Source organism: Anolis sagrei, chromosome 1, assembly GCF_037176765.1.
Source record: "Anolis sagrei isolate rAnoSag1 chromosome 1, rAnoSag1.mat, whole genome shotgun sequence".
Classification (NCBI taxonomy): domain Eukaryota; kingdom Metazoa; phylum Chordata; class Lepidosauria; order Squamata; family Dactyloidae; genus Anolis; species Anolis sagrei.
The window spans coordinates 7,497,609-7,523,179 of record NC_090021.1 but is presented as its reverse complement, the minus strand read 5'-3'; the positions used below and the strand labels follow the sequence as shown (position 1 = coordinate 7,523,179).

Genomic DNA, 25,571 nt, shown 5'->3' with positions numbered 1-25,571 from the left:
TTCCTGGGAAAAAATGAGAGCCAAATTGACAAAGGAAAAACATGGATGTGGCTCACAAATGGAACTTTGAAAAACTTTGCTAAAGGCCAAGAGCTCACCCTGACCCGGGTTTTGAACTATCGACCTTTCGATTGACCAGATTTACTGCAGCTGGTGATTAACCTGCTGTGCTAAAGCCCGGCCCCCGGAGCTTTAAAAATTGATTGGAGACATCTGGGTTGGTTTTTTTTTAGTTTACATGAGTTTAGTTTCTCTATTGTGTATAGTAGTTGTGTAGCAGAACTCTTAACCTTATTTTTTCTTCTTGTGCCTTTGATTTAACAGCATCCTCTTTGCGGACATAGTCGGTTTCACGCAGCTCTCGTCTTCCTGCAGCGCCCAGGAATTGGTGAAGCTTCTCAACGAACTCTTTGCTCGCTTCGATAAACTAGCGGCCGTAAGTTTATTAGCTAGCCTTCGTCAGGATTTCTTATTTCTTACTGTGTTTATCTATTTCTCTTCTTGAATGTCCCCTTCTCACACTTAAATTCTTAAATTCTCTTGGAAGCTACCTTAAGGGAGAAAAGGCCAATCAACAGTCCAAAGTCCAAATCATATCTCTGTTCTGAGAGTCTAATAGAGTCTCTGTTTTCTAAAGCTTTCAGTTTCTACTGACGTCAGAAAGCATAATAGAGTCTGAGATTGAAAATGGAGTCTGAGTCCTGAACAATCCCAGATCTGATTGCATAGTCTGCGGCCCCACCCACAACACAAAATTAAGGAAAACTGCATACCAATACACACATATACAATACACTAAGCAAAGCATTCAGTTTCTACTGACATCAAAATTGTACTGTTTCTTCTACCGTCAGAAAGCATAATGGAGTCTGAGATTGAAAATGGAGTCTGAGTCCTGAACAATCCCAGATCTGATTGCATGGTCTGCGGCCCCACTCACAATACAAAGTTAAGGAAAACTGCTTACCAATACACACATATACAATACACTAAGCAAAGCATTCAGTTTCTACTGACATCAAAACTGTACTGTTTCTTCTACCGTCAGAAAGCATAATGGAGTCTGAGATTGAAAATGGAGTCTGAGTCCTGAACAATCCCAGATCTGATTGCATGGTCTGCGGCCCCACTCACAATACAAAGTTAAGGAAAACTGCATACCAATACACACATATACAATACACTAAGCAAAGCATTCAGTTTCTACTGACATCAAAATTGTACTGTTTCTGCTGCTGTCTGAGTGCATAATGGAGTCTGTGTCTTGAACAATCCCAGATGTGATCGCATGGTCTGCAGTCCCTACCATAACATAGAGTTAAGGAAAACTGCATACCAATACACATATATACAATACAATAAGCAAAGCATTCAGTTTCTACTGACATTAAAATTGTACTATTTCTACTGCCGCCTGAAAGCATAATGGAGTCTGAGATTGAAAATGGAGTCTGAGTCCTGAACAATCCCAGATCTGATTGCATCGTCTGCTGTCCCTCCCACAACACAGAGTTAAGGAAAACGGCATACCAATACATATAAGCAATCTGAATTATATTCATAACAAATAACTAGTGGAGGCTTGAAGAAGGTTGCTATTTCCAACATTTCTTAATTAGTAAAACAAGAAAACTGAAAGAACAAAGTACGTCATCTTGGGAAAGATTTTTCTTCTTCGTCTGATTGAATTATTTGCTTTTTCCGGCTCTTCACTTTGAGGATTCTCAGAATTTATGACTTTTATGATTATGGATTTTAAAGCCTAAGTGCCCTGATTAGTAATAAAGCATAAATGAGCACCATTAAGATGAATTCCAACAAAACAAATACAGTGAAAGCTTCAGAGTGAGCATTGCAGCCTTCCAAAGCTGTTGATACAGGTTCTATTTGCGTCTAATGCAAAAATAATGATTAATGGACACATGCAATTTTAAAAGCTAGCATAATAATGAAAGAAAAAACATTTTGAATTCTTTAGAAAACGTTTAGCGGCTTCTTATAAAATGCATCCAAGGGTGAACTTTTTCTTTCATTCTTTCATTTGTCTTCTTTGTCAGGAAGTGAAGTTGTTATTGTTGTTGTTGTTGTTGTTGTTAAGCCATTAGAACACATGTATTAAAATATATAGACATATGGGTTGCTGTAGGTTTTTCCGGGCTATATGGCCATGTTCTAGAGGCGTTTTCTCCTGACGTTTCGCCTGCATCTATGGCAAGCATCCTCAGAGGTAGTGAGGTGGTTCAGTTCATCTTGGAGGAGGTGGGGTTCGCATATTCTTTTTGCAAAATCTGGCTACCAGTATTAAAAAACTCAAAAATTACAACAGCAAAACAACAGAGAGTAAACAATCAGGCACATCAAATCACTCTCAACAAAAGATTCCCCCCAGGCACTTCCAAGCCATTCAATGCTAATCAAGGTGGTCAGTTGAAACATTCACACCTAGCTCCAGCAGACAAAAGTCCTTTGTCCCACCCTGGTCATTCCACAGATATATAAACCCATTTTCCTACATCCAACAGACCTCACTATCTCTGAGGATGCTTGCCATAGATGCAGGCGAAACGTCAGGAGAAAATGCCTCTAGAACATGGCCATATAGCCCAGAAAAACCTACAGCAACCCAGTGATTCCAGCCATGAAAGCCTTCAAAAATATACAGACATATGGTTAGGACACACTGAAATCATTAATAAAATCATAGTTTAAAGTCAAAATCATCAATAGAGAAGCCTTATAATTAAGAAGAATATGTTTTCCCACTATTGTGATATGTTATAATGCAGGCATGGGCAAACTTCTGGCGTAATGTAAAATAAACCACATGTAGTTTACGTTCAATCAGCCCACACACTGTCTTGTCAGAGAAATAAAATGTGCCATGCAGGTGAACAGTAAAGATTAAGTAGTATATTCGTCTTAATTCACAACATCATATGTACAGTGTGATCAGTTGCATCAACTCACATAATGTCTTTTTAATGAGAGATTTAAAATTGTATTTCCATGTAGATAAACTCTTTCAGCAGCTCATGAAGCAAGAACACATTCCAAACTGTCTCTCTCTACTTCTCTCTTTTCCCTGAACATCTGCATAGCTCAAGCCTGAACAAAAATGTAACAGTAACCAAAAGTCCCAGGCTCAGCCATCTCCCCGGGCATTGCCCGACCATTTGAATCCATGGACATCATTCATAGAGCAAATGGCTTGCCTTTAAATGAACAAAAGGCACTGAATTAGTGAGGATATCTTATGCTTCCAATGTTTTCCCATTAAGAGATTTCAGAGCCTGCTATATATTGTAGTTTCAAGCGGCATTATATTGTTTCATGTATCTTGACACACACTATGTGGAGAAACTCCTTCATAAGCTCATGAAGCGAGAGCACACCCCAAACTGTCCCTCTCTGCTTCTCTCTTCTCCCTGAACATCTGCACAGCTCAAGCCTGAACAAAAATGTAACCAAAAGTTCCAGGCTCAGCCATCTCCCCGGGCATTGCCCGACCAATCAGTTTCATGCACCTTGACACACACCACGTGGATAAACTCCTTTAGCAGCTCATGAAGTGATAGCACACTCCAAACTGTCATTTCTGCTTCTCTCTTCTTCTCCCTGAACACCTGCATAGCTCAAGCCTGAACAAAAACGTAACAGTAACCAAAAGTCCCAGGCTCAGCTATCTCCCCGGGCATTGCCCAACCAATCAGTTTCATGCATCTTGACACACACCACGTGGATAAACTCCTTCAGCAGCTCATGAAAGGAGAGCACACTCCAAACAGTCTCTTTCTGCTTCTCTCTTCTTCTCCCTGAACACTTGCATAGCTCAAGCCTGAACAAAACTGTAACAGTAACCAAAAGTCCCAGGCTCAGCTATGTCCCCTGGCATTGTCCAACCAATTAGCTTTTACACCTAAAAACTGTCAGGCCAACAAATGCCAATCAAGGTGGCCAATTGAAACATTCACACCTACCTCCAACAGACAAGATTTCTTTCTCCCACCTTGGCCCTTCTACAGATATATAAACCCATTTTTCCTAGTTTCCAGCAGACCTCACAACTTCTGAGGATGCCTGCCATGGATGTGGGATAAACGTCAGGAGGGAATGCTTCTAGAACATGGCCATACAGCCCAAAAAACCTACAATAACCCAGTGATTCTGACCATGAAAGCCTTCGACAATACATTGTTTACATTTTGTTCACTGCTTTTGAGTCCCACGCTACATATGGTTCATTTTACATTACACCACACAATTTTCATATAACAAGAAACGAACATACAATTAGGCGTGAATATTTGTCATGAAGATCTTTTACTTGTATATCCATAGCTCTGAACCTTGTTTCCTTCCTGTTCTTCTAGAAGTACCATCAGCTCCGGATCAAGATCCTGGGAGACTGCTATTACTGCATCTGCGGACTTCCAGATTACCGGGAAGACCATGCCGTTTGCTCCATCATGATGGGTCTTGCGATGGTGGAAGCCATTTCGTAAGTATTTCCATTCCTTTCCTACGGCTCCGGCCCAGCTAACTTGTCCAAACATATCTCCCTCTACGTTCCGCCTCATAGTTGATGATCCACCGGGGAGACCCTGCTCTTGGTCCCACCAGCCTCGCAAACGCATCTGGTGGCGATGAGGGACAGGGCCTTCTCAGTGGTGACCCCCCGCTTGTGGAACGCGCTCCCCGGCGAGATTAGATTGGCGTCCTCCTTCCTTTCCTTTAGGAAAGAACTGAAATCGTGGTTGTGGAACCAGGCCTTTGGCTACCAGGCATAACGGCACTTTGGACATTGAACTGGACCATATGATTATTATGATAGTGGAAACAGCTATATGACTGTATAATTAATATTGTTTTTAATCTATTGTCTATTTATGGTTTTATATTGTTGTTACCTTGTGATATTGTGGCATCGAATTGTTGCCAGTGTTAGCTGCTCTGAGTTCCCCCCTCGGGGGTTGAGAAGGGCAGGGTAGAAATGTTGTAAATAAATAAGTAAATAAATATCTCCTTCTTCTTTTTGGATCTTTCCAAACTTTGTTTTTAATTTTGTTTTCTAACATTGAAAAAAAAATAGCCTGAATCCTATTGCTGGAAACTCGCGACAAATGCATGCAACAATAAGCGTATATATGTCATGCCTTTTTAAATTTCATTTTGTTAGTTTTGTACCATTAGCGTGGGAGGAATGGCCACTCTTGATGATGGAGTTTTGCTAGTAAATTCTGTCTATCCATAAGTCTAATGTACATCCAAGAATGAGGAAGGGGAGGGTATTGCTACACATATTTCTATTTTTAAAGCAGTTCCATCCACAATGCCTATTACAGGGGAAACCAGCTGATCCCTAATCCATCTAAAATACAGACATGTGCCTTTCACCTTAAGAACAGACAAGCATCCCGAGCTCTGAGGATTATGACCTGGGAAGGAAGGAATCCCACTGGAGCATTGCAGCGCACCCAAATACCTGGGAGTCACTCTGGACCGTGCTCTGACCTACAAGAAGCACTGCCTGAACATCAAACAAAAAGTGGGTGCTAGAAACAATATCATACGAAAGCTGACTGGCACAACCTGGGGATCACAACCAGATACAGTGAAGACATCTGCCCTTGCGCTGTGCTACTCTGCTGCTGAGTACGCATGCCCAGTGTGGAACACATCTCACCACACTAAAACAGTGGATGTGGCTCTTAATGAGACATGCCGCATTATCACAGGGTGCCTGCGCCCTACACCACTGGAGAAATTACACTGCTTAGCCAGTATTGCACCACCTGACATCTTCCGGGAAGTTGCAGCCAATAGTGGAAGGACCAAAGCAGTGACATCCCCAGCTCATCTCCTCTGTTTGGATATCAGCCAGCACGTCAATGACTTAAATCAAGACATAGTTTTCTAAGATCTACAGAGACACTCGCTGGAACACCTCAGCAAGCGAGAATCCAAAAGTGGCAGGCTCAAACCCAGAACCAATGGCTGATACCAAATGAGAGACTCCCCCCCGCCCCAGGCACACAGAGGACTGGGCGACTTGGAAGGCGCTGAACAGACTGCGCTCTGGCGCCACGAGATGCAGAGCCAACCTTCAGAAATGGGGCCACAAAGTGAAATCCACGACGTGCGAGTGCGGAGAAGAGCAAACCACTGACCACCTGCTGCAATGCAACCTGAGCCCCGCCACATGCACCATGGAGGACCACCAGAGGCATTCCAAGTGGCCAGATACTGGTCAAAGGACATTTAATCAACTACCAAACTCACAAATTTTGTATTTTGTCTGTTTGTTTGCTTTGTTCTGTTAGAAATGTAATATAATTGACCGGTTGCCCTGACACGACAAATAAATATCCACAATGTCTTTTTTAAAATTCCATTTGTCTTTCTTGTTGATCTTCTTTCTTCTTATATCATTCCTCCTTTTTCTTATCTTCTCCTCTGGGCTGATACCATTAGTACTTCTTCTAGGTATTTTGTCCCTTTACTTATATGTTACCTTTTCTATTTTCCCTTACTTTTTGTAATAACATTTAATTGATATGTCTTAGAGATTATTTCATTTGTTAATGTGTTAGTAAGGTAAAGGTAAAGGTTTTCCCCTGACATGAAGTCCAGTTGTGTCCGACTCTGGGGGTTGGTGCTCATCTCTATTTCTAAGCCGAAGAGCCGGCGTTGTCCATAGACACCTCCAAGGTCATGTGGCCAGCATGACTGCATGGAGCGCCGTTACCTTCCTGCCGGAGCGGTATTGTCATTTGAGAACATGATTTAAAACAAGATGTTTGAAGAAAGGGTAGATTTTTTTGGGCAACTGAAAAGAACACTTATGAAACTCAGAGATATATATAGTAAAGGCAAAGGTTTTCCCCAGATGATGATGATAATAATAATAATAATAATAATAATAATAATAATCTTTATTTATACCTTGACACCATCTCCCCAATGGGGACTCGGAGCGGCTTATATGGGGCCAAACCCGAACGACAAACTACAATATAAAAATACAAATTGCAATAAAATAAACAACATAACATTAAAATGTAAAACATCAAAACATATAAAACAATATACACAGAACATAGGAACCAAACATAATGACAGAGAGTGGGCCGCATGTACATCAACTCTGGGGGTTGGTGCTCATCTCCATTTCTATGCCGAAGAGCCGGCGTTGTCCATAGACACCTCCAAGGTCATGTGGCCAACACGACTGCATGCAGCACTGCTACCCTCCCGCTGGAGTGGTACCTATTGATCTACTCAAATTTGCATGTTTTTGAACTGCCACATTGGCAGAAGCTGGGGCTGACAGCGGGAGCTCACACGCTGCCCGGATTCGAACCTTTCGGTCAACAAGTTCAGCAGCTCAGCGGCTTAACCTAATGCGCCACCGGGGGCTCCTAATTGAACATGATAATAAAGATTGAACATGAGTCTTCACTGCCATATGATCCAATTCAGTGGCTTCTGAAACTGGATTATACAGCAGTGTAGATGGGAGCCTTCATGAGCAGTAACTGATTCAGGCTGGCGTATTGATTTATTAATTTGTATACCATCCAGCTGGCAAATATTTATACAGCCTGCAAGTAATGAAAAACCGCAAGAGGCCATAAAATAACAACTGAATGAGTAAGGCAGCCGATTCCAACGTTAAGGTGTGGAGGAAAGCTTGCCTTATAAGTGATAATAAAAGAAGCAAATCAAAAGATAAAATGCTTCCTGGAAGAGGAAGACATTACCCTAATGTCCCATTGAATGCTATGAAGATGCCAAGGTTTAATGTATTGTCGAAGGCTTTCATGGCTGGAATCACTGGGTTGTTGTAGGTTTTTCGGGCTGTATGGGCATGTTCTAGAAGCATTTTCTCCTGACGTTTCGCCTGCATCTGTGGCAAGCATCCTCAGAGGTTGTGAGGTCTGTTGGAAACTTCATCAGCATTGGGAAGCTGGTGTAGAAAAACAACGTATGTGCTGGTATAGCTGTACCAAAAGCTCCAACTTCCTTTTCTTTCTTCGAATGTTTGCATGTATTCCAAAGTTCCATGCATTTTGCAATAAGGTGGCTTCCCTTAGTTTGCAATTATAGGGCCAATGACCCATCAATCATTGTTAAGTTTTGGTTCCGCCCCTTTCCCCAGGGCTCTGGGAGGAGAGGGAGCCATTTTAGGTCAGTCTTGCATTGGAAATCTTAGCTACAGGACGTGGATTAGCTCCACCTGTAGAGAAGCTTCATTTCTCACAGCATCCGGGGGGAAACAGTTCCAAAGGACTCCAGCTGGAGAATCTACAAAGCCTTGACTGGTAGGTCTACTCGGGACCCAAGAAGCAGTTTGGAGCCGGGAGTAGAGCCCACACCAGCAAAGTTTAGAAAGTAGATTGCCCAGGTTGGTTGTCCCCTGACATTAAGTCCAGTCATGTCTGACTCTGGGGTGTGGTGCTCATCTTCATTTCTAAGCTGAAGAGCCAGCGTTGTCCATAGACACCTCCAAGGTCATGTGGCCAGCATGACAGCATGGAGCGCCGTTATTGCCCAAGGAGGGGTTAAAAAGGGTTTCCCTCTTAAAGAAAAGAAACCGTTCACGAAGCCAGTTGCCTGTCCCTTGTGGACAAGATTAAGAAAGCCACCAGTTGATTCAAAGCCTTGAAGTATTTCTTTGACTTGTTGAAGATCCGAGAAGTATTTGATTGTTTTGTTGAAGACCTAAGCAATAATAAAGGACTTTCTTAAACTTTTCAAGCTTCTAAAGACTCTGTATAGGAAAATCCTTAGGGCCTCTCAGCTGAGGCACCCCGGCTTCCCGCTGAGCACAAAGAGCACGTCCTGTTCAAAAGCCAACTGCTATAGGCCCAGCGCGTGACAGCACAACATACAAACAATCTACAGACCCATTAAGAAAATCCAACAAATGCTTCGTTCAGCAAAGGACAAGAGGGATCCTCTCACCTCTGCAGGAGTCTACCGTGTACCATGCAGCTGTGGACAAGTCTATAGAGGGACCACCAAATGCAGCGTTGTCCAAACACGAATCAAGGAACTGGAAAGGCACTGCAGACTATTTCAACCAGAAAAGTCAGCCATAACACCTGATGGACCAGCTTGGACACAGCATATTATTTGAGAACACAGAAATACTGGACCACTCTCACAACCACCATGTCAGGCAACACAGAGAAGACACTGAAATCCACAAGCATGTGGACAATTTCAACAGAAAGGAAGAAACCATGAAAATGAACAAAATCAGGCTCCCAGTATTAAAACACCCTAAGATCATAACAGTAAATAAAGAACAACATCCAAACACAGGGGAACTCCAGACAAGAAACAATCAGGAACGCCTAATCACCTTTCAACAAAGGAATTTCCCAGGCAGTAACAAGCTACACCTAAAAACTGTTAGGCTATCAAATGCACCGGGACTGTGGCACAGCTGGCTGGGAGTCAGCTGCATTAAGATCACTACTGACCGAACGGTAATGAGTTCGAAGCCAGCCCGGGTCGGAGTGAGCTTCTGACCAATTTGTGTAGCTTATTGTCAACCTTTGCAGCATAAAAGACAGTTGCATCTGTCACGTAGGACATTTAGGTACCACTTATGTGGGGAGGCTAATTTAACTAATTTACAAGGCCATAAAAATCTCCAGCAAGCATGCAAAATAATGAGGAAGTACTTCATCAGTGTCACAAATGGACGATGAAGCGACAGCTCCCCTGGTGGCCAGAATACCCTCAGGAAAAAAAACTGGATTGTTAAATAGCCTCTGAGTGTCTGTCTATTTATGTTATGTGTCTATGGCAGGCATGGGCAAACTTGGGCCCTCCAGGTGTTTTGGACTTCAACTCCCACAATTGGCTGTTAGGAATTGTGGGAGTTGAAGTCCAAAACACCTGGAGGGCCCAAGTTTGCCCATGCCCGGTCTATGGCATTGAATTTTTGCCATGTGTATGTACATTGTAATCCGCCCTGAGTCCCCTGCGGGGTGAGAAGGGCGGAATGTAAATACTATAAATGAATAAATAAATAATCAAGGTGGCCAATTGAAAAATTCACACTTGCCTCCAACAGACAAGAGTTCTTTCTCCCACTCTGGACTTTCCACAGATCTATTAATCCAATTTTCCTAGTTCGAACAGACCTCACAACCTCTGAGGATGCTTGCCATAGATGCAGGCAAAATGTCAGGAGAGAATGCTTCTGGAACATGGCCATATAGCCTGAAAAATCCACAACAACCCGCTTAAGTCTTCCCCAAGTGGACTGGTGAGAATGAAGAGGAGTCAAGCCGTTTCTATTAAATTCTCAAAGAAGATAATTGATAGAATCATACAATCATACAGTTGGAAGAGACCTCGTGGGCCATCTAGTCCAAACCCTTTCTACCAAGAAGCAGGAAAATGGCATTCAAAGCACCCCCGACAGATGGCCATCCAGCCTCTGTTTAAAAGCCTCCAAAGAAGGAGCCTCCACCACACTCCAGGGCAGAGAGTTCCACTACTGAACAGCTCTCACAGTCAGGAAGTTCTTCCTAATGTTCAGATGGAATCTCCTCTCTTGTCGTTTGAAGCCATTGCTCCATTGCGTCCTAGTCTCCAGGGCAGCAGAAAATAGGCTTGCTCCCTCCTCCCTATGACTTCCCTTCAAATATTTATACATGGCTATCATATCTCCTCTCATCCTTCTCTTTTTCAGGCTAAACATGTGCAGCTCCTTAAGCCGCTCCTCATAGGGCTTGTTCTCCAGACCCTTGATCATTTTAGTCACCCTCCTCTGGACACATTCCAGCTTGTCAATACCTCTCTTCAACTGTGATGCCCAGAATTAGACACAATATTCCAGGTGTGGTCTAACCAAAAACATGTGGATACAGAAGCAGACTGTATTCATTACACTTGTGCAAGAATTTATCTTTTTCCCTGCTGCGTAATAGTTTTTTTTCTTCCTCGTAAAGATGAATTGTCTGAAATTGCTCCTTTGAAGTGGGTCTGTCTCCGAGTCGCAACCTTGTGTGGTTGTCGATGACATTTCTCGGCGCGAGATGTTTTCCCCCCTCTCCAGATCTCATTATTTTCCTCAAACCCTGAAGTTTTACCTAAACAATATCCTTCCAGCTAATTCTTTCTCCGCTTTGATAAAACAAAAAAATCAGAGCAGAGATGGAAAAATCTGGCCCTGAAGCAAGATGTTTATGGAAAATTACTAGAAGGCCGCAACGACGAAAGCGAGCTTTCCAGCTTAGTTATGGAAACATGAACTGCAGTTCAAAAATCTGGCAATGCAGAAGGAAAAGGCTGGATCATTGCACGTTTCTCTCATTGTACAACATCATTTTTTTCCTCTGCTTAGGAACTGTAGTGGTCAACATACTATTGTAGCACCTCGATACGGATTTACTTATTATGGTGTCATCCTATGGGATCCTAGGATTCTTTAGCAGGAAAGTGAGTATATACTCCACTCCTTCACAAGAGCATAGAATCACAGAGTCAGAGGCTACACCAAGGGCCATCCAGTCCAACCCCCTTCTGCCAGGCAAGAAAGCACAATCAAAGCACTCTCGACAGATGACCATCCAGCTTCTGCTGAAGCAGCATATTCTGCTGAATACTTTCAACCTTGTTGTTGTTTTCATTTTTTGTTGTTGTTTATTTGTTCAGTCACTTCCGACTCTTTGCAACCTCATGGACCACCCCACGTCAGAGCTCCCTGTTGGCTGTCACCACCCCCAGCTCCTTCAGAGCCAAGCCAGTCACATCGGTCCCACCACCCTCGCAGTCGCGCTTGGTGGGGACGAGAGACAGGGCCTTCTCGGTGGTGGCTCCCCGGCTCTGGAACTCCCTTCCATTGGAAATTCGATCTGCCCCCTCCCTTCTGACTTTCAGGAAATTACTAAAGACCTGGCTCTGGAATGTGGCTTTTGAGGACTGAATCTTTAATGAACTGTGACTACGACTACGACTGCGATTGTGTTGACGTTTTGGCTTGGCTAATTGTAATGATGATGTTTTATTGTATTTTACTGTGTTGTTTTAATCCTTAATGATGTTGTACCTGGTTGTATTTGTATATTTTGTAATTGCATATATCCTGTAAACCGACCTGAGTCCCTTGGTTGAGGTGAGATGGCCGGTATAGAAACCTTCCAAATCAATCAATCAATCAATCAATCAATCAAGGATATAATCCATCCATCTTGCCCTTGGTTGGCCTCTCTTCCTTTTGCCTTCAATTTCCCCCAGCATCATTATCTTCTCCAATCTTTCCTTTTATTATGTGACATCCGCCGGGAAGTAGCAGCCAATAGTGAAAGGACCAAGGCAGTGACATCTCCAGCTCATCCCCTGTTTGGGTATCAGCCAGCACGCCAACGAATTAAATCAAGACATAGTTTTCTAAGATCTACAGAGAAACTCGCTGGAACACCCCAGCAAGCGAGAGTCCAAAAATGGCAGGCTCAAACACAGAACCTCAATCAATGGCTGATACCAAATGAGAGATTCCCCCCTGGGCACACAGAAGACTGGGCAACTTGGAAGGCGCTGAACAGATTGTGCTCTGGCGCCACAAGATACAGAGCCAACCTTCAGAAATGGGGCTACAAAGTTGAATCCACGACATGTGAGTGTGGAGAAGAGCTAGCCATTGACCACCTGCTGCAATGCAACCGGAGCCCTGCCACATGCACAATGGAGGACCTTCTTGTGGCAACACCAGAGGCACCACAAGTGGCCAGATACTGGTCAAAGGACATTTAATACCAAGTCTGCAAATTTTGTGCTTTGTTTGTTTGTTTGTCTGTTTTTTTAATGCAATACAATTGTTTTGGTTTGCTCCTGACACGATAAATAAATAAATTATGTGGCCAAGTACTTCATCTTGGCCTCTAAGATCCTTCCCTCCAATGAGCAATCAGGCTTTATTTCCTGAAGTATTGTTTATTTATTTATTTATTTATTTACAGTATTTATATTCCACCCTTCTTACCCCACAGGGGACTCAGGGCGGATTGCAATGTACATATACATGGCAAACATTCAATGCCATAGACACACAACATATATAGACTGACACAGAGGCAATTTAACTTTCCATGAGGGTATTCTGGCCACCAGGGGGAACTGTTGCTTCACTATCCATTTGTGACACTGATGAAGTACTTCCTCATTCTTTGCAGGCTTGCTCAAGATTTTTATGGCATCGTAAATTTGTTAAATTAGCCTCCCCTAGTAGGTAATACCTAAATTTCCTACTTGACAGATGCAACTGTCTTTCGGGCTGCAAAGGTCGACAGCAAGCTACACAAATTGGTTAGACACTCACTCCAACCCGGGCTGGCTTCGAACTCATGACCTTTCGGTCAGTAGTCATCTTAATGCCGCTGACTCCCAGCCAGCTGCGCCACAGTCCCCAAGTTGGACTGGTTGGATCTTCTCACAGTCCAAGGCACTCTCAGCATTTTCCTCCAGCACCAGAAGTGTTTATCTTCCTTCACTCAGCCTTCCTTATGGTCCAGGTCTCACATCCATAGGTTACTATGGGGAATACCATTGCTTTGACTATGCGGATCTTCGTTGCCAATGTGATGTCTCTACTCTTCACTACTTTATCGAGATTGGCCCTTGCTCTCCTACCAAGAAGGAAAAGACAGTCTGCATCTACACTAGAAATACAAAGTCTGTCACGGCTTCCACATTTTCTCCCTCTATTTGCCAGTTATCCATCGTTCTTGTTGCCATAATATTGGGTTTTTTTATGTTTAACTGCAACCCAACTTGTTAATCTTTTTTATTTTTGGTTCACTGAAATGGGACATATTCTAGGTGAGAATCTAACCAAAGCAGAACAGTGGGACTATGACCATTGCACCAACTGGACCAACAAATGCACTGGACCAACAAATGCCACAGAGGCGAGCAAAACATAGCAGAGTTCATCCTCAGCAAGAAACATTTTCGCTCAGCTAATCAGTCTTATTGGCAGAGTACAACTGCAATGCCTGACATTGGGTTGTTGTAGGTTTTTTTGGGCTGTATGGCCATGCAAACCTCTGAGGATGCCTGTCATAGATGCAGGCGAAACGTCAGGAGAGAATGCTTCTAGGACATGGCCATACAGCCCAAAAAACCTACAACAACCCAGTGATTCCAGCCATGAAAACTTTCGAGAATGCAATGCCTGACCTTCTTCAGCACACTGTTTAGAAAACTCACAGATTCAGTTTTCATCCAAAATAGCAGGAGCTTTTAATCTTGACATGCTGTACAATCCGGATCCACTGATCCTCAATCGGGATTTGTTCTTACAGGTGATTAGTAGATGCAGAGATATACTCACAATGATGTTCACACAGGAAGAGAGAGAGATTGAGCATTTCCTCTCCCCTTTTATAACCATCTGCTTACTTGTCATCAGTAAGGGACAAATGAATGATGCAACCTCTTGTCAGCTCCCGGACTCCCAAACATCTCAATTTCTACATACTTTGAAATGTTTTAAAGACAGAATCTTGTGAGGAGCGCTGGAAGTAGTCTTGTGTCACTTGATGGTCTCCATGGGATTCCGTCTTTAGAGTGTTTTTAAAGTGTGTAGAAACGGGGGAAATCCTGAGTCTGATGCGTTTTGGTGCTTTTGCTTTTCGGAGTAAGGAGGAATAAAGCGGTATCCTGGAGAGGGGCCACGTAAACAGATTTCAGGAATTCTACAATTCCCATTCCTGCATTGAAACTGGTGTCATAAACTTAAAAACAATATAGGTAAACTGGGACTTTAAAAAATATTAATACAGAAACTTGATATGGGATTTAAATTTAAATAATGCAATAAATTCCATATACAAAACACAGAAGGCCAAGATTTTAGTAAATGGCCAAACAACAGAAGATTGATTGGCCATTTACATTTGTTGTGTACTAAAGGTACACGACAAGGATGTCCGCTGTCCCCTTTAATTTTCATAATGGCATTGGAAATATTGATGAAAAGCATAAAGGAGGACCAAAACACAAAAGGGTCTAAAATTGGAAAACATCAATATAAAGTACAGGCCTTCGCTGATGATGTGATCAGAATAGTTGAAAACCCATGTAATAATTTACAAAAATGGATACAGAAAATAGAACAGTACGGTAACCTAGCAGGATTCAAATTAAATACAAAGAAGACTAAGATCTTAACCAAAAATATGGACAAAGGAAAACAAGAGAAAATTAAAGAACAAACAGGATTATAAATCACTACGAAATTAAAATATTTGGGAATATGGATAACGGCTAAAAATGGCCAACTCCTGAAAAATAACTATGAGAAGATTTGGAAAGAAATAAAGAAGGATCTTGAAAAGTGGAAAAAATTTAAATCTTTCTCTACTAGGCCGAATCTGAAATTGAAAGCTGGATAACTAAATTGAGAGAAATTAAAGATATGGACAAATTAACTTATTTCTTAAAGAAGAATTTGGGAAATGTGATAATATGGAGAAATTGGAACTTGTTTGAGGAATATGATAAGTCAAGCAGAAGTATGTAAGAATAAGACAAAACAAGGGGAATAGACTAATTAAGAAAGTTAAACTGAATTGCAAAGCTTGGAATGGAAGTCCACATGAACCTGTTGTGGCTGAGCTAGTTTCTGACGATGAGGATGATGGGATTCAGATTCCTGTTGGGTTTCAGCTTCCTGGCTTTTTGTCAGTGCCTCAAATCTCTGAGCCTGCTTCTGAGACTCTCACAGACAGTGCAGTATCAACACAGCTGTTTTCACCAGAAAGGAATTTTAACGAAGGAAATAGCGAGCAGGTGTCTTCCTACGATGATACCGAAAGTGTAGATTTGACCCGAGAAGCTCGCCTTGATCTCTGGGTCAGGCGCAGTTCGCGTCTGGCAAGCAGACGGGAGGCTAGCCCAGTGTAAGGTCGTCGCAATGCTTTTATGATGCTGAGAGCCTAATGTTTTGATGTTGGGAAGGTATTTAGGCCTTCTGGAAACTCTGTGAAAGTGTCAGTTCAACGTAGCTTATTAGCCTGAAAGCTTCATGGAATAACCTTAGCCTGGAAAGCAGTACGCTTGGGATTTCTTGCATTGTGATTCTTGGGGCAAATGTTTCCTTGCTTGTACCTGGGACTCTGGTTTGAACTTTGCCAATAGGATTATGTCTCCTGCTTTTACCTGAAGATCTTTGGAACTGTATCCTGCATTTAACCTTAATCTTTGGAACTTTGCAATGCTTATTATTTATTTTGACTTTGATTTTTCCTCAATAAACTACAGCTCTTGTGTGGTGGTGTTTGGCAGCAAGGTGAAGCCTACTCTGAGTTGCAACAGAACCTTCCTTTTTTTCCTTTTTCTTCTCCTCTCGTTTGTTTGTTAAGTCTGTTTCCCTACTTTTCTATAACCATATTGTTCCACCTCTTTTTATGTAAATAAAACTTTTTTTTTGTGTTAAATAAAATTTTATTTTTTAAAAAACACCATATAGGTAAACTAATGAAAACTTGGAGAACGATGTTTAATCCAGACATGTTGGTGAAGTCCTAAGAATTGGCTCAATTTTAGTTCCTTGTACTTGTCTCCTTTCTCCAAAGCTACGTGCGGGAGAAGACCAAAACGAATGTGGACATGCGTGTGGGTGTGCACAGCGGCACCGTCCTCGGAGGGGTCCTGGGGCAGAAACGCTGGCAATATGACGTGTGGTCGACGGACGTGACCGTGGCGAACAAAATGGAAGCCGGAGGCATCCCAGGGTAAGTCACTTTTTAATGACTGGGCTTCTTTAGTGGCATGTGAGGATGGACGTGTAAGGACTGTGTTGTTGTTCTTATGGGCCAAAACTAACAAAATAAAGTTCAACAGTGACAAATGCAAGATACTCCACTTTGGCAGGAAAAACGAAATGCAAAGATACAGAATGGGGGACAATGCCTGGCTCGAGAGCAGTACATGTGAAAAAGATCTTAGAGTCCTCGTGGACAACAAGTTAAACATGAGCCAGGAATGTGATGTGGCGGCAAAAAAAGGCAATGGGATTTTGGCCTGCATCAAGAGGAGCCTAGCGTCTAGATCTGGGGAAGCCATGCTACCCATGCTCTATTCTGATCTGGTTAGACCACACCTGGGATATTGTGTCCAATTCTGGGCACCACAATTGAAGAGAGATATTGACAAGCTGGAATGTGTCCAGAGGAGGGCGACTAAAATGATCAAGGGTCTGGAGAACAAGCCCTATGAGGAGCGGCTTAAGGAGCTGGGCATGTTTAGCCTGAAGAAGAGAAGACAGAGAGGAGATATGATAGCCATGTATAAATATGTGAGAGGAAGCCACAGGGAGGAGGGAGCAAGCTTGTTCTCTGCTTCCTTGGAGACTAGGATGCGAAACAATGGCTTCAAACTACAAACTAGAAAGGAGATTCCATCTGAACATGAGGAAGAACTTCCTGACTGTGAGAGCCGTTCAGCAGTGGAACTCTCTGCCCCAGAATGTGGTGGAGGCTCCTTCTTTGGAAGCTTTTAAACAGGCTGGATGGCCATCTGTCAGGGGTGATTTGAATGCAATATTCCTGCTTCTTGGCAGAATGGGGTTGGACTGGATGGCCCATGAGGTCTCTTCCAACTCTTTGATTCTATGATCTGCCTTCAAGTTGGCTTGGTGTTAAATTGAACGAGAAACCTCCCAAGAGATTCATTTACAGTATGGAAATAGTGAGCATCTACACCAAGCATGGGCAAACTTTGGCCGTCCGGGTGTTTTGGACTTCAACTCCCACAATTCCTAACAGCCGGTAGGCTGTTAGGAATTGTGGGAGTTGAAGTCCAAAACACCCGGACGGCCAAAGTTTGCCCATGCCTGGTCTACACTGTAGAACTAATTTATTTATTTATTTACCGTATTTATTTATTTACTTACCGCGATTCGATGCCATAACAAATATCAAAATACAGTTAAAACAATTATAAAAAATAATTCAGCATTTAAAATGTAATATAAAAAGCAAATATATCTGTAGAACCAAGATACTCGGCGTCTCCTTACTAAAATCGTTGTCCAGTTGCGTCGTCAGTCACTCCATATATTTGTTTATGTCTAATTATGCTCTAGTAGAAAAAGCTTGCTCGATGAGCAAGGTCTTAACCGTTTTGTGGGATGTTAGAAATGAGGGAGCCGATCTTATATCCCCGGGGAGGGCGTTCCATAGCCGAGGGGCCACCACTGAAAAGGCCCCGTCTCTCATCCCCGCTAAACGCATCTGCGAGGAAGGCGGGATCGAGAGCAGACCATCTTAAAGTCCTAGATCAGTGTTTCTCAACCTTCTTAATGCGGCGACCCCTTAATCCAGTTCCTCATGTTGTGGTGACCCCTCAATCATAACATTATTTTTGTTGCTACTTCATAACCTTAATTTGGCTACTGTTATGTATTGTAATGTAAATATCTGATATGCAGGACATATTTTCATTCACTGGACCAAATTTGGCACAAATACCCAATATGAAGTGACTGGACTGACCTTGAAGGAGCTGGGGGTGGTGACGGCTGACAGGGAGCTCTGCCGTGGGCTGGTCCATGAGGTCACGAAGAGTCGGAGACGACTGAACGAATGAACACCCAATATGCCCAAATTTGAATACTGGTGGGATTGGGATGGGGGGATTGATTTTGTCATTTGAGAGTTGTAGTTGCTGGGATTTATAGTTTACCTACAATCAAAGAACATTCTGAACTCCACCAATGATGGAATTGGGCCAAACTTGGCATACAGAACTCCAGTCGCTAACAGAAAATACTGGAAGGGTTTGGTGGGCCCTGACCTTGAGTTCTGGAGTTGTAGTTCACCTGCATGCAGAGAGCATTGTGGACTCAAACAATGATGGATCTGGACCAAACTTGGCTCACAGACTCAATGTGCCCAAATGTGAACACAGATAGAGTTTTGGGAAAATTGACCTTGACATTTGAGAGCTGTAATTGCTGGGATTTATAGTTCACCTACAATCAAAGGGCATTCTGAATCCCCCCAATGATAGAATTGGGCCAAACTTCCCATACAGAACCCTATGACCAACAGAAAATACTGTGTGTTTCTGGTGGTCTCTGGTGACCCCTCTGATGTCCCCTCGCGACCCCCAGGTTGAGAAACACTGTCCTAGATGGTTCACAAGGAGACATACTTTCGGATAGGTGAGCCGGACTGGAACAGTTTAATACTGCTTTAATACTGCTTTAACTCAGTTTAATACTGCTTTAACTCAGTGCTATCTAATAACAGCAGCATCTGTGATGATGTACAAATAAATCTGAGCAAACTTGGACTTGTCATCCATCCAAAGGGCAAGGATCAGGGAAATCACCCAGAAACTAAGAGAGTTAATAAATCTTGTTTTCTTTTGAGTGGGGTCAATGGTGCAGGGGTTTTGATCTGCCTGATGATCAGACAACTAAAAATAGTTAGGTATTAATAGCAGTAGCCGTGCTTTATTTAGAAGCAGTGACCACCCTCCAATATTAGGATTGCTGTGGAGGCCAGATTTGGGGAAATTGGGTTTTGCATCAGGACGTGACGACATGGAAGCAATTTCCCCAAATCTAGCCTCCACAACAATCATAATATTAGAGGGTGGTCACTGCTTCTAAATAAGTTGTCTGATCATTCGGGCCGGCTCACGAAAGCACTCAATAGTGCAAACATATAAAATACAACAAAGTACATAAGCAAAATAACAGTTGACATTTCTGAAAATGTGGCTCTCCTAGGCGTGTGCACATTTCCCAAAGCACCATGAACTGCTTGAAAGGGGAGTTTGAGGTGGAGCCGGGAGATGGCGGGTCACGGTGTGAATACCTGAAGGAGAAAGGGATCATCACTTACCTGGTCCTCGTGCCCAAGCAGCCCCTCAAGAACGGCATCAACGGGGTGGTGAGTTCTCCTATCAATATTATTATTGTTGGATTGCTGTGAGTTTTTCAGGCTGTATGACCATGTTCCAGTAGCATATTCTCCTCTAACGTTTTGCCTGCATCTGTGGCTGGCATCTTCAGAAGTTCTGTTGGGCAATGAGGCAAGTGGAGTGCCTATCTATCTATCTATCTATCTATCTATCTATCTATCTATCTATCTGTGGAATGTCCAGGATGGGAGAAAGAATCCTTGTTTGTCTGAAGCAAGCGTGATAACACATTATGTTTTGTTGTTATTGTTGTTCTTATATGACATAATGAGGGTTGAATGAAAAGTAATGCCTCCACCTTCGTTACTTGGGCTTAGATGGGAATATTTTAATAAATCAAATGTAGAAATAATCCTTAGAATGTGCACTTTAACTACAGCTATTCACTTTTCCACATAATCACCAGACAATTGGATACATTTCTGCCAATGATGAACAAGTTTTCTGAAGCTGTCATGGAAGAAGTCTGTGCGCTTTCATTTCGGGCGTCAGCGTCCTGGGTACCCATCGTGCACAGATTTTCCGATAGCCAAGCAAAGCAATAATGTGACCCACACGTTCTTGTGAAATGCCGATTATGCTTGAAATTTCTCTCTGAGTGATACGATGATCGTCCTGATCGTCGTTTTGCTTGTGAAACTCGGTGGTTGGTGTCACAGGATGCCCAACTCTTTGATTATGTCATGAATGACTTTTCAATAACTTTGAAGCATAGGTTCTTTTTATTGCAATTTCCAGTGTGAGAAGGTATATCAGATTACAGAAAAACATTTAGACAAAGAATGACATTGGACATACAGACATTCAGATTCTGTGCAACTACATTGGATTCACAATTACATTGTTTAAGAAACAAACAAAGGGGAATTACATATTCACTCAACATTCGCACACATGTACACGCATTCATCCACATATTACCATATCCTTTTCTCCCTCCTTGGAGAAGCATCTGTTAGGCCAGACCCTGCTTTCCTGCAGCCTGTCAATGCATAGTTCCAAAACTTCCATAACGCCAAAACTTCCAAACGCCGAAATGCCAAAACTTCTTTCCCTAAGATCAATGCCAAGGACCAGATCTCTGTTTTCCATACAGCAGAACCTGACTCCCTGCACAAAATCCAAGACTCCAAAAGCACACTTCTTCCTCTTCCCTTGAGAAAGAAGCCCCAAAGTGTCCCGAATCATGCTTTCCCATAGCATATCTGACACTCTCCGAATACACCATCTCCTTCCCATGGAGCAGAGCATGGCGGGTGAACCAGACTCCTCAGGTCGGTCATAATTTGAGCATTATTAGACTGAGTCTTTTATAGGAATATTCTGCTGATGTAGTCCCAAAGTTGTAAGTGAATGATAGACATCTTCCATCCTGGCTCCATCTGTTTCCTGGCCAGATGCTGATCTTCTTGATTGGAGTTGACAAACACAAGGCTCGTGTTGACTTCCTTCTTAACATAAGGAATGTTGCAAACATTTCCTTAACTTGAAAGAACCATTGTCACAGGAGCCCCCAGTGGCGCAGTGGGTTAAACCCCTGTGCTGGCAGGACTGAAGACCAACAGGTTGCAGGTTTGAATCCAGGGAGAGGCGGATGAGCTCCCTCTATCAGCTCCAGCTCCTCATGCGGGGACATGAAAGAAGCCTCCCACAAGGATGATAAAACATCAAAAAATAATCCAGGCATCCCCTGGGCAATGTCCTTACAGATGGCCAATTCTCTCACACCAGAAGCGACTTGCAGTTTCTCAGGTTGCTCCTGACATGACAAAAAAAGTTCTTATCAATTCTCATTAGCAGGTTTTGATCACAGTTCCAGCAAGCAGGTAGGTTAGTCATTGCAGGCCTTAATATTATACTGGTGTTTCCAAAATTATTAACTCCAACCACACATCCTTCCATTCTTCTATTCATTCTTACACATCATATTAAATGCATATTTGTCAAATCTGCACATTGAATTTCTTGTGACATTTGTCACGCAAGCCAGATGTTCCCACCTCAACATCTTTAAACTTAATCGCCCCAAAATGCACAATATTCACATCCACACAATCATCATAAACAGCTTGCATTCTCTGATGAATCTCCTTTGGGGTGACACCTTCTGCTGTCAAGAATTCAATGCTTAAGTCGTATTGACCAACTGTCTGCGCAGGGTTCCATACTTTGCACTTTAACAACACAACTGTTCAATGCTAAGGTTTCCTGCCAAAATGGAACTGTAGAGCAGAGTCTACTGAACAAGCCAGTACCTGCCGCATACCATTACTGCCACCTGTTGAGAAGTTACGAAGGTGGAGGCATTACTTTTCATTCAACCCTCGTATATTAAATCTATATTTGTATCCTGCTTTGATCTCTGTGAATGAGATGCAAAGAGGCTGCAAACAATAAAACAAACAATGCGATTTCAAGTCTCCAGCACAGAGCGAACATCTCTCTCCTTTCATGCGCCACGTTGCATTTCCATTGACTCGGGGAGGATCAATAGAGCCGATTAATTAGCCGGTTTGCTATTATTCATGGCTCTCCGGGTTAAGGAGGCTCCTTCAGTCCTCATTTCAACTCGTCACCATCTAAATGTCATGCTTTGAGCTCCCTCTCCAGCTGGAACGACGGCCCTAATACAGTTTGCATCCACTTAATTATTATTCATTCATTGACTTTATTTTCGTCCTGCCTTTCTCCTGATACAAGGACTCAAGGAGGCTAACGACAGGTATTACTTAGGCGATCCCTCGTTTTCTGAGGATGATTGTCTTCCAGTGTTCTTGTGGGTCCGTATGTGGCTGTGGAGCCCTATTCTTGCTCTGCATCTTCTCCCGCAGTGAGGGCATTGGTTTCCAGGTGGAAGGCGGTCTCAGTCAGGGTTGGCTTGACGCACCTTCCTCTTGGCACGCTTCTCCCTTTTGCCCTCCATTCATGCCTCTTCAAATTCTGCAGCACTGCTGGTCACAGCTGACCTCCAGCTGGAGCGGTCAAGGGCCAGGGCTTCCCAGTTCTCAGTGTCTATGCCAGAGTTTTTAAGGTTGGCTTTGAGCCCATCTTTAAATCTCTTTTTCTGTCCTCCAACGTTCCGTTTTCCGTTCTTGAGTTCGGAGTAGAGCAACTGCTTTGGGAGACGGTGGTCGGGCATCCGGACAACGTGGCCGGTCCAGCGGAGTTGATGGCGGAGGACCATTGCTTCAGTGCTGGTGGTCTTTGCTTCTTCCAGCACACTGACATTTGTCCGCTTGTCTTCCCAAGAGATTTGCAGGATTTTCCGGAGGCAGCGCTGATGGAATCGTTCCAGGAGTTGCATGTGACGTCTGTAGACAGTCCATGTTTCGCAGGCATAGAGCAGGGTTGGGAGGACGATAGCTTTATAGAGAAGCACCTTGGTATCCCTACGGATGTCCCGGTCCTCAAACACTCTCTGCTTCATTCGGGAAAATGCTGCACTCGCAGAGCTCAGGTGGTGTTGTATCAGTCAATGTTGACTTTGGTGGAGAGGTGGCTGCCAAGGTGGCGGAAATGGTCAACATTTTCTAATGTTACACCATTAAGCTGTATCGCTGGCATTGGAGAGAGGATGGCAGGTGTCTGCTGGAAGAGCACTTTGGTTTTCTCAATGTTCAATGACAGGCTGAGCTTCTCGTATGCTTCTGCTAAGGTGTTTAGAGTGGCTTGTTGATCTTCTTCTGAATGCGCACAGACGACGTTGTCATCAGCATACTGGAGTTCTATAACAGATGTTGTTGTAACCTTGGTTTTGGCTTTCAGTCTACACACATGCATACTCTTTCTGTCACTAAACACTAAATAAATAAATGTAAACATTAAAATGCATTTAAAAACTTTACCACCGTCCCAGCTGCATCATGAATTGGGCTAATTGATTGGCTCTATTGATCCTGTCTGAATCAATGCAAATGGAATGCGGCGCATGAAAGAAAGCACTGCACATGGGTGTAAACGTGTGTCTTATTATTCATTTTAGGTTTATTTTTTGCTTTGCTGGCAAATTACCTCTTGACTTAGCTTTTGTTGCCCCTGAAAACTCTGCACGCCTCCAAATCAATGAGGGATTAGCCCCAAACCATGCAGAAAGCTTTCCAAGGGTGCATCTACACTGTAGCATTAGTGCAGTTTGATGCCACTTTTAACATCCATGGCTCAATGCTATATATGAGTCGCCTAAGGGCTGAGAAGAGCGGTATACAAATGAAGTAAATGTATATATATATATATATATAGAGAGAGAGAGAGAGAGAGAGAGTCTTATGGGTTCTTTATCTTTCTCTTCTTCTTCCTCACCTTTATCTTCTTCGTCTTCTTCCTCTCCTTCCTCTCCACCTTTTCTTCTACTTTATCTTCCTCTTCTTCTTCCTCTCCACCTTCTCTTCTTCTTCCTGTCCTTCTTTATCTTCTTCCTCTCTTTCCTCTCCACCTTCTCTTCTACTTTATCTTCTTCCTCTCCACATTTTCTTCTTCTTCCTCTCCTTTATCTTCTTCGTCTTCTTCTTCTCCTTATCTTCTACTTTATCTACCTCTTCTTCCTCTCCAACTTCTTCGTCTTCCTCTCCCCCCATCTTCTTCTTCCTCTTCTCCTTCTCTTCTACTTTATATTTCTCTTCTTCTTCCTCTCCACCTCCTCTTCTTCTTCTGCTCCTTCTTTATCTTCTTCTTCTCCTTCCTCTCCACCTTCCCTTCTACTTTATCTTCCTCTTCTTCTTCCTTTCCACATTTTCTTCTTCTTCCTCTCCTTCTTTATCTTCTTCTTTATCTTCCTCTCCACCTTCTCTTCTACTTTATCTTCCTCTTCTTCTTCCTCTCCACCTTCTCTTCTTCTTCCTCTCCTTCTTTATCTTCTTCGTCTTCTTCCTCGCCTCCTTCTCTTCTACTTTATCTTCCTCTTCTTCTTCCTCTCCACCTTCTCTTCTTCTTCCTCTCTTTTATCTTCTTCGTCTTCTTCCTCGCCTCCTTCTCTTCTACTTTATCTTCCTCTTCTTCTTCCTCTCCACCTTCTCTTCTTCTTCTCCTTCTTTATCTTCTTCATCTTCTTCCTCTCCTCCTTCTGTTCTACTTTATCTACCTATTCTTCCTCTCCACCTTCTCTTCTTCTTCTTCTTCTTCTTCTTCCTCTCCTTCCTCTCCACCTTCTCTTCTACTTTATCTTCTTCCTCTCCACATTTTCTTCTTCTTCCACTCCTTCTTTATCTTCTTCCTCTCCACCTTCTCTTCTACTTTATCTTCCTCTTCTTCTTCCTCTCCACCTTCTCTTCTTCTTCCTCTCCTTCTTTATCTTCTTCATCTTCTTCCTCGCCTCCTTCTCTTCTACTTTATCTTCCTCTTCTTCTTCTTCTCCACCTTCTCTCCTTCCTCTCCTTCTTTATTTTCTTCCTCTTCTTCCTCTCCACCTTCTACTTTATCTTTCTCTTCTTCTTCCTCTCCACCTTCTCTTCTTCTTCCTCTCCTTTATCTTCTTCCTCTCCTCCTTCTCTTCTGCTTTATCTTCCTCTTCTCCTTACTCTCCACCTTCTCTTTTTCCTCTTCTTTTTATCTTCTTCCTCCTCCTCTTCTTTTCTTCCTATTCTTTGTATTCCTCCTTCTCTACTTCCATTCCTTTTGCC

General features: G+C 42.9%; 1 protein-coding gene across 1 annotated transcript in view; it reads left to right on the top strand.

Annotated features, from left to right (window-relative positions):
* Positions 1-25,571, top strand: part of ADCY3 (adenylate cyclase 3) — a 114,959-nt gene that overhangs the window by 68,042 nt on the left and 21,346 nt on the right. The window contains exons 5-8 of the mRNA XM_060754676.2: positions 325-436; positions 4,371-4,498; positions 16,599-16,757; positions 19,763-19,925. Of these exons, the coding sequence (XP_060610659.2) occupies positions 325-436; positions 4,371-4,498; positions 16,599-16,757; positions 19,763-19,925 (562 nt within the window). The remainder of the gene's footprint in view (positions 1-324; positions 437-4,370; positions 4,499-16,598; positions 16,758-19,762; positions 19,926-25,571) is intronic.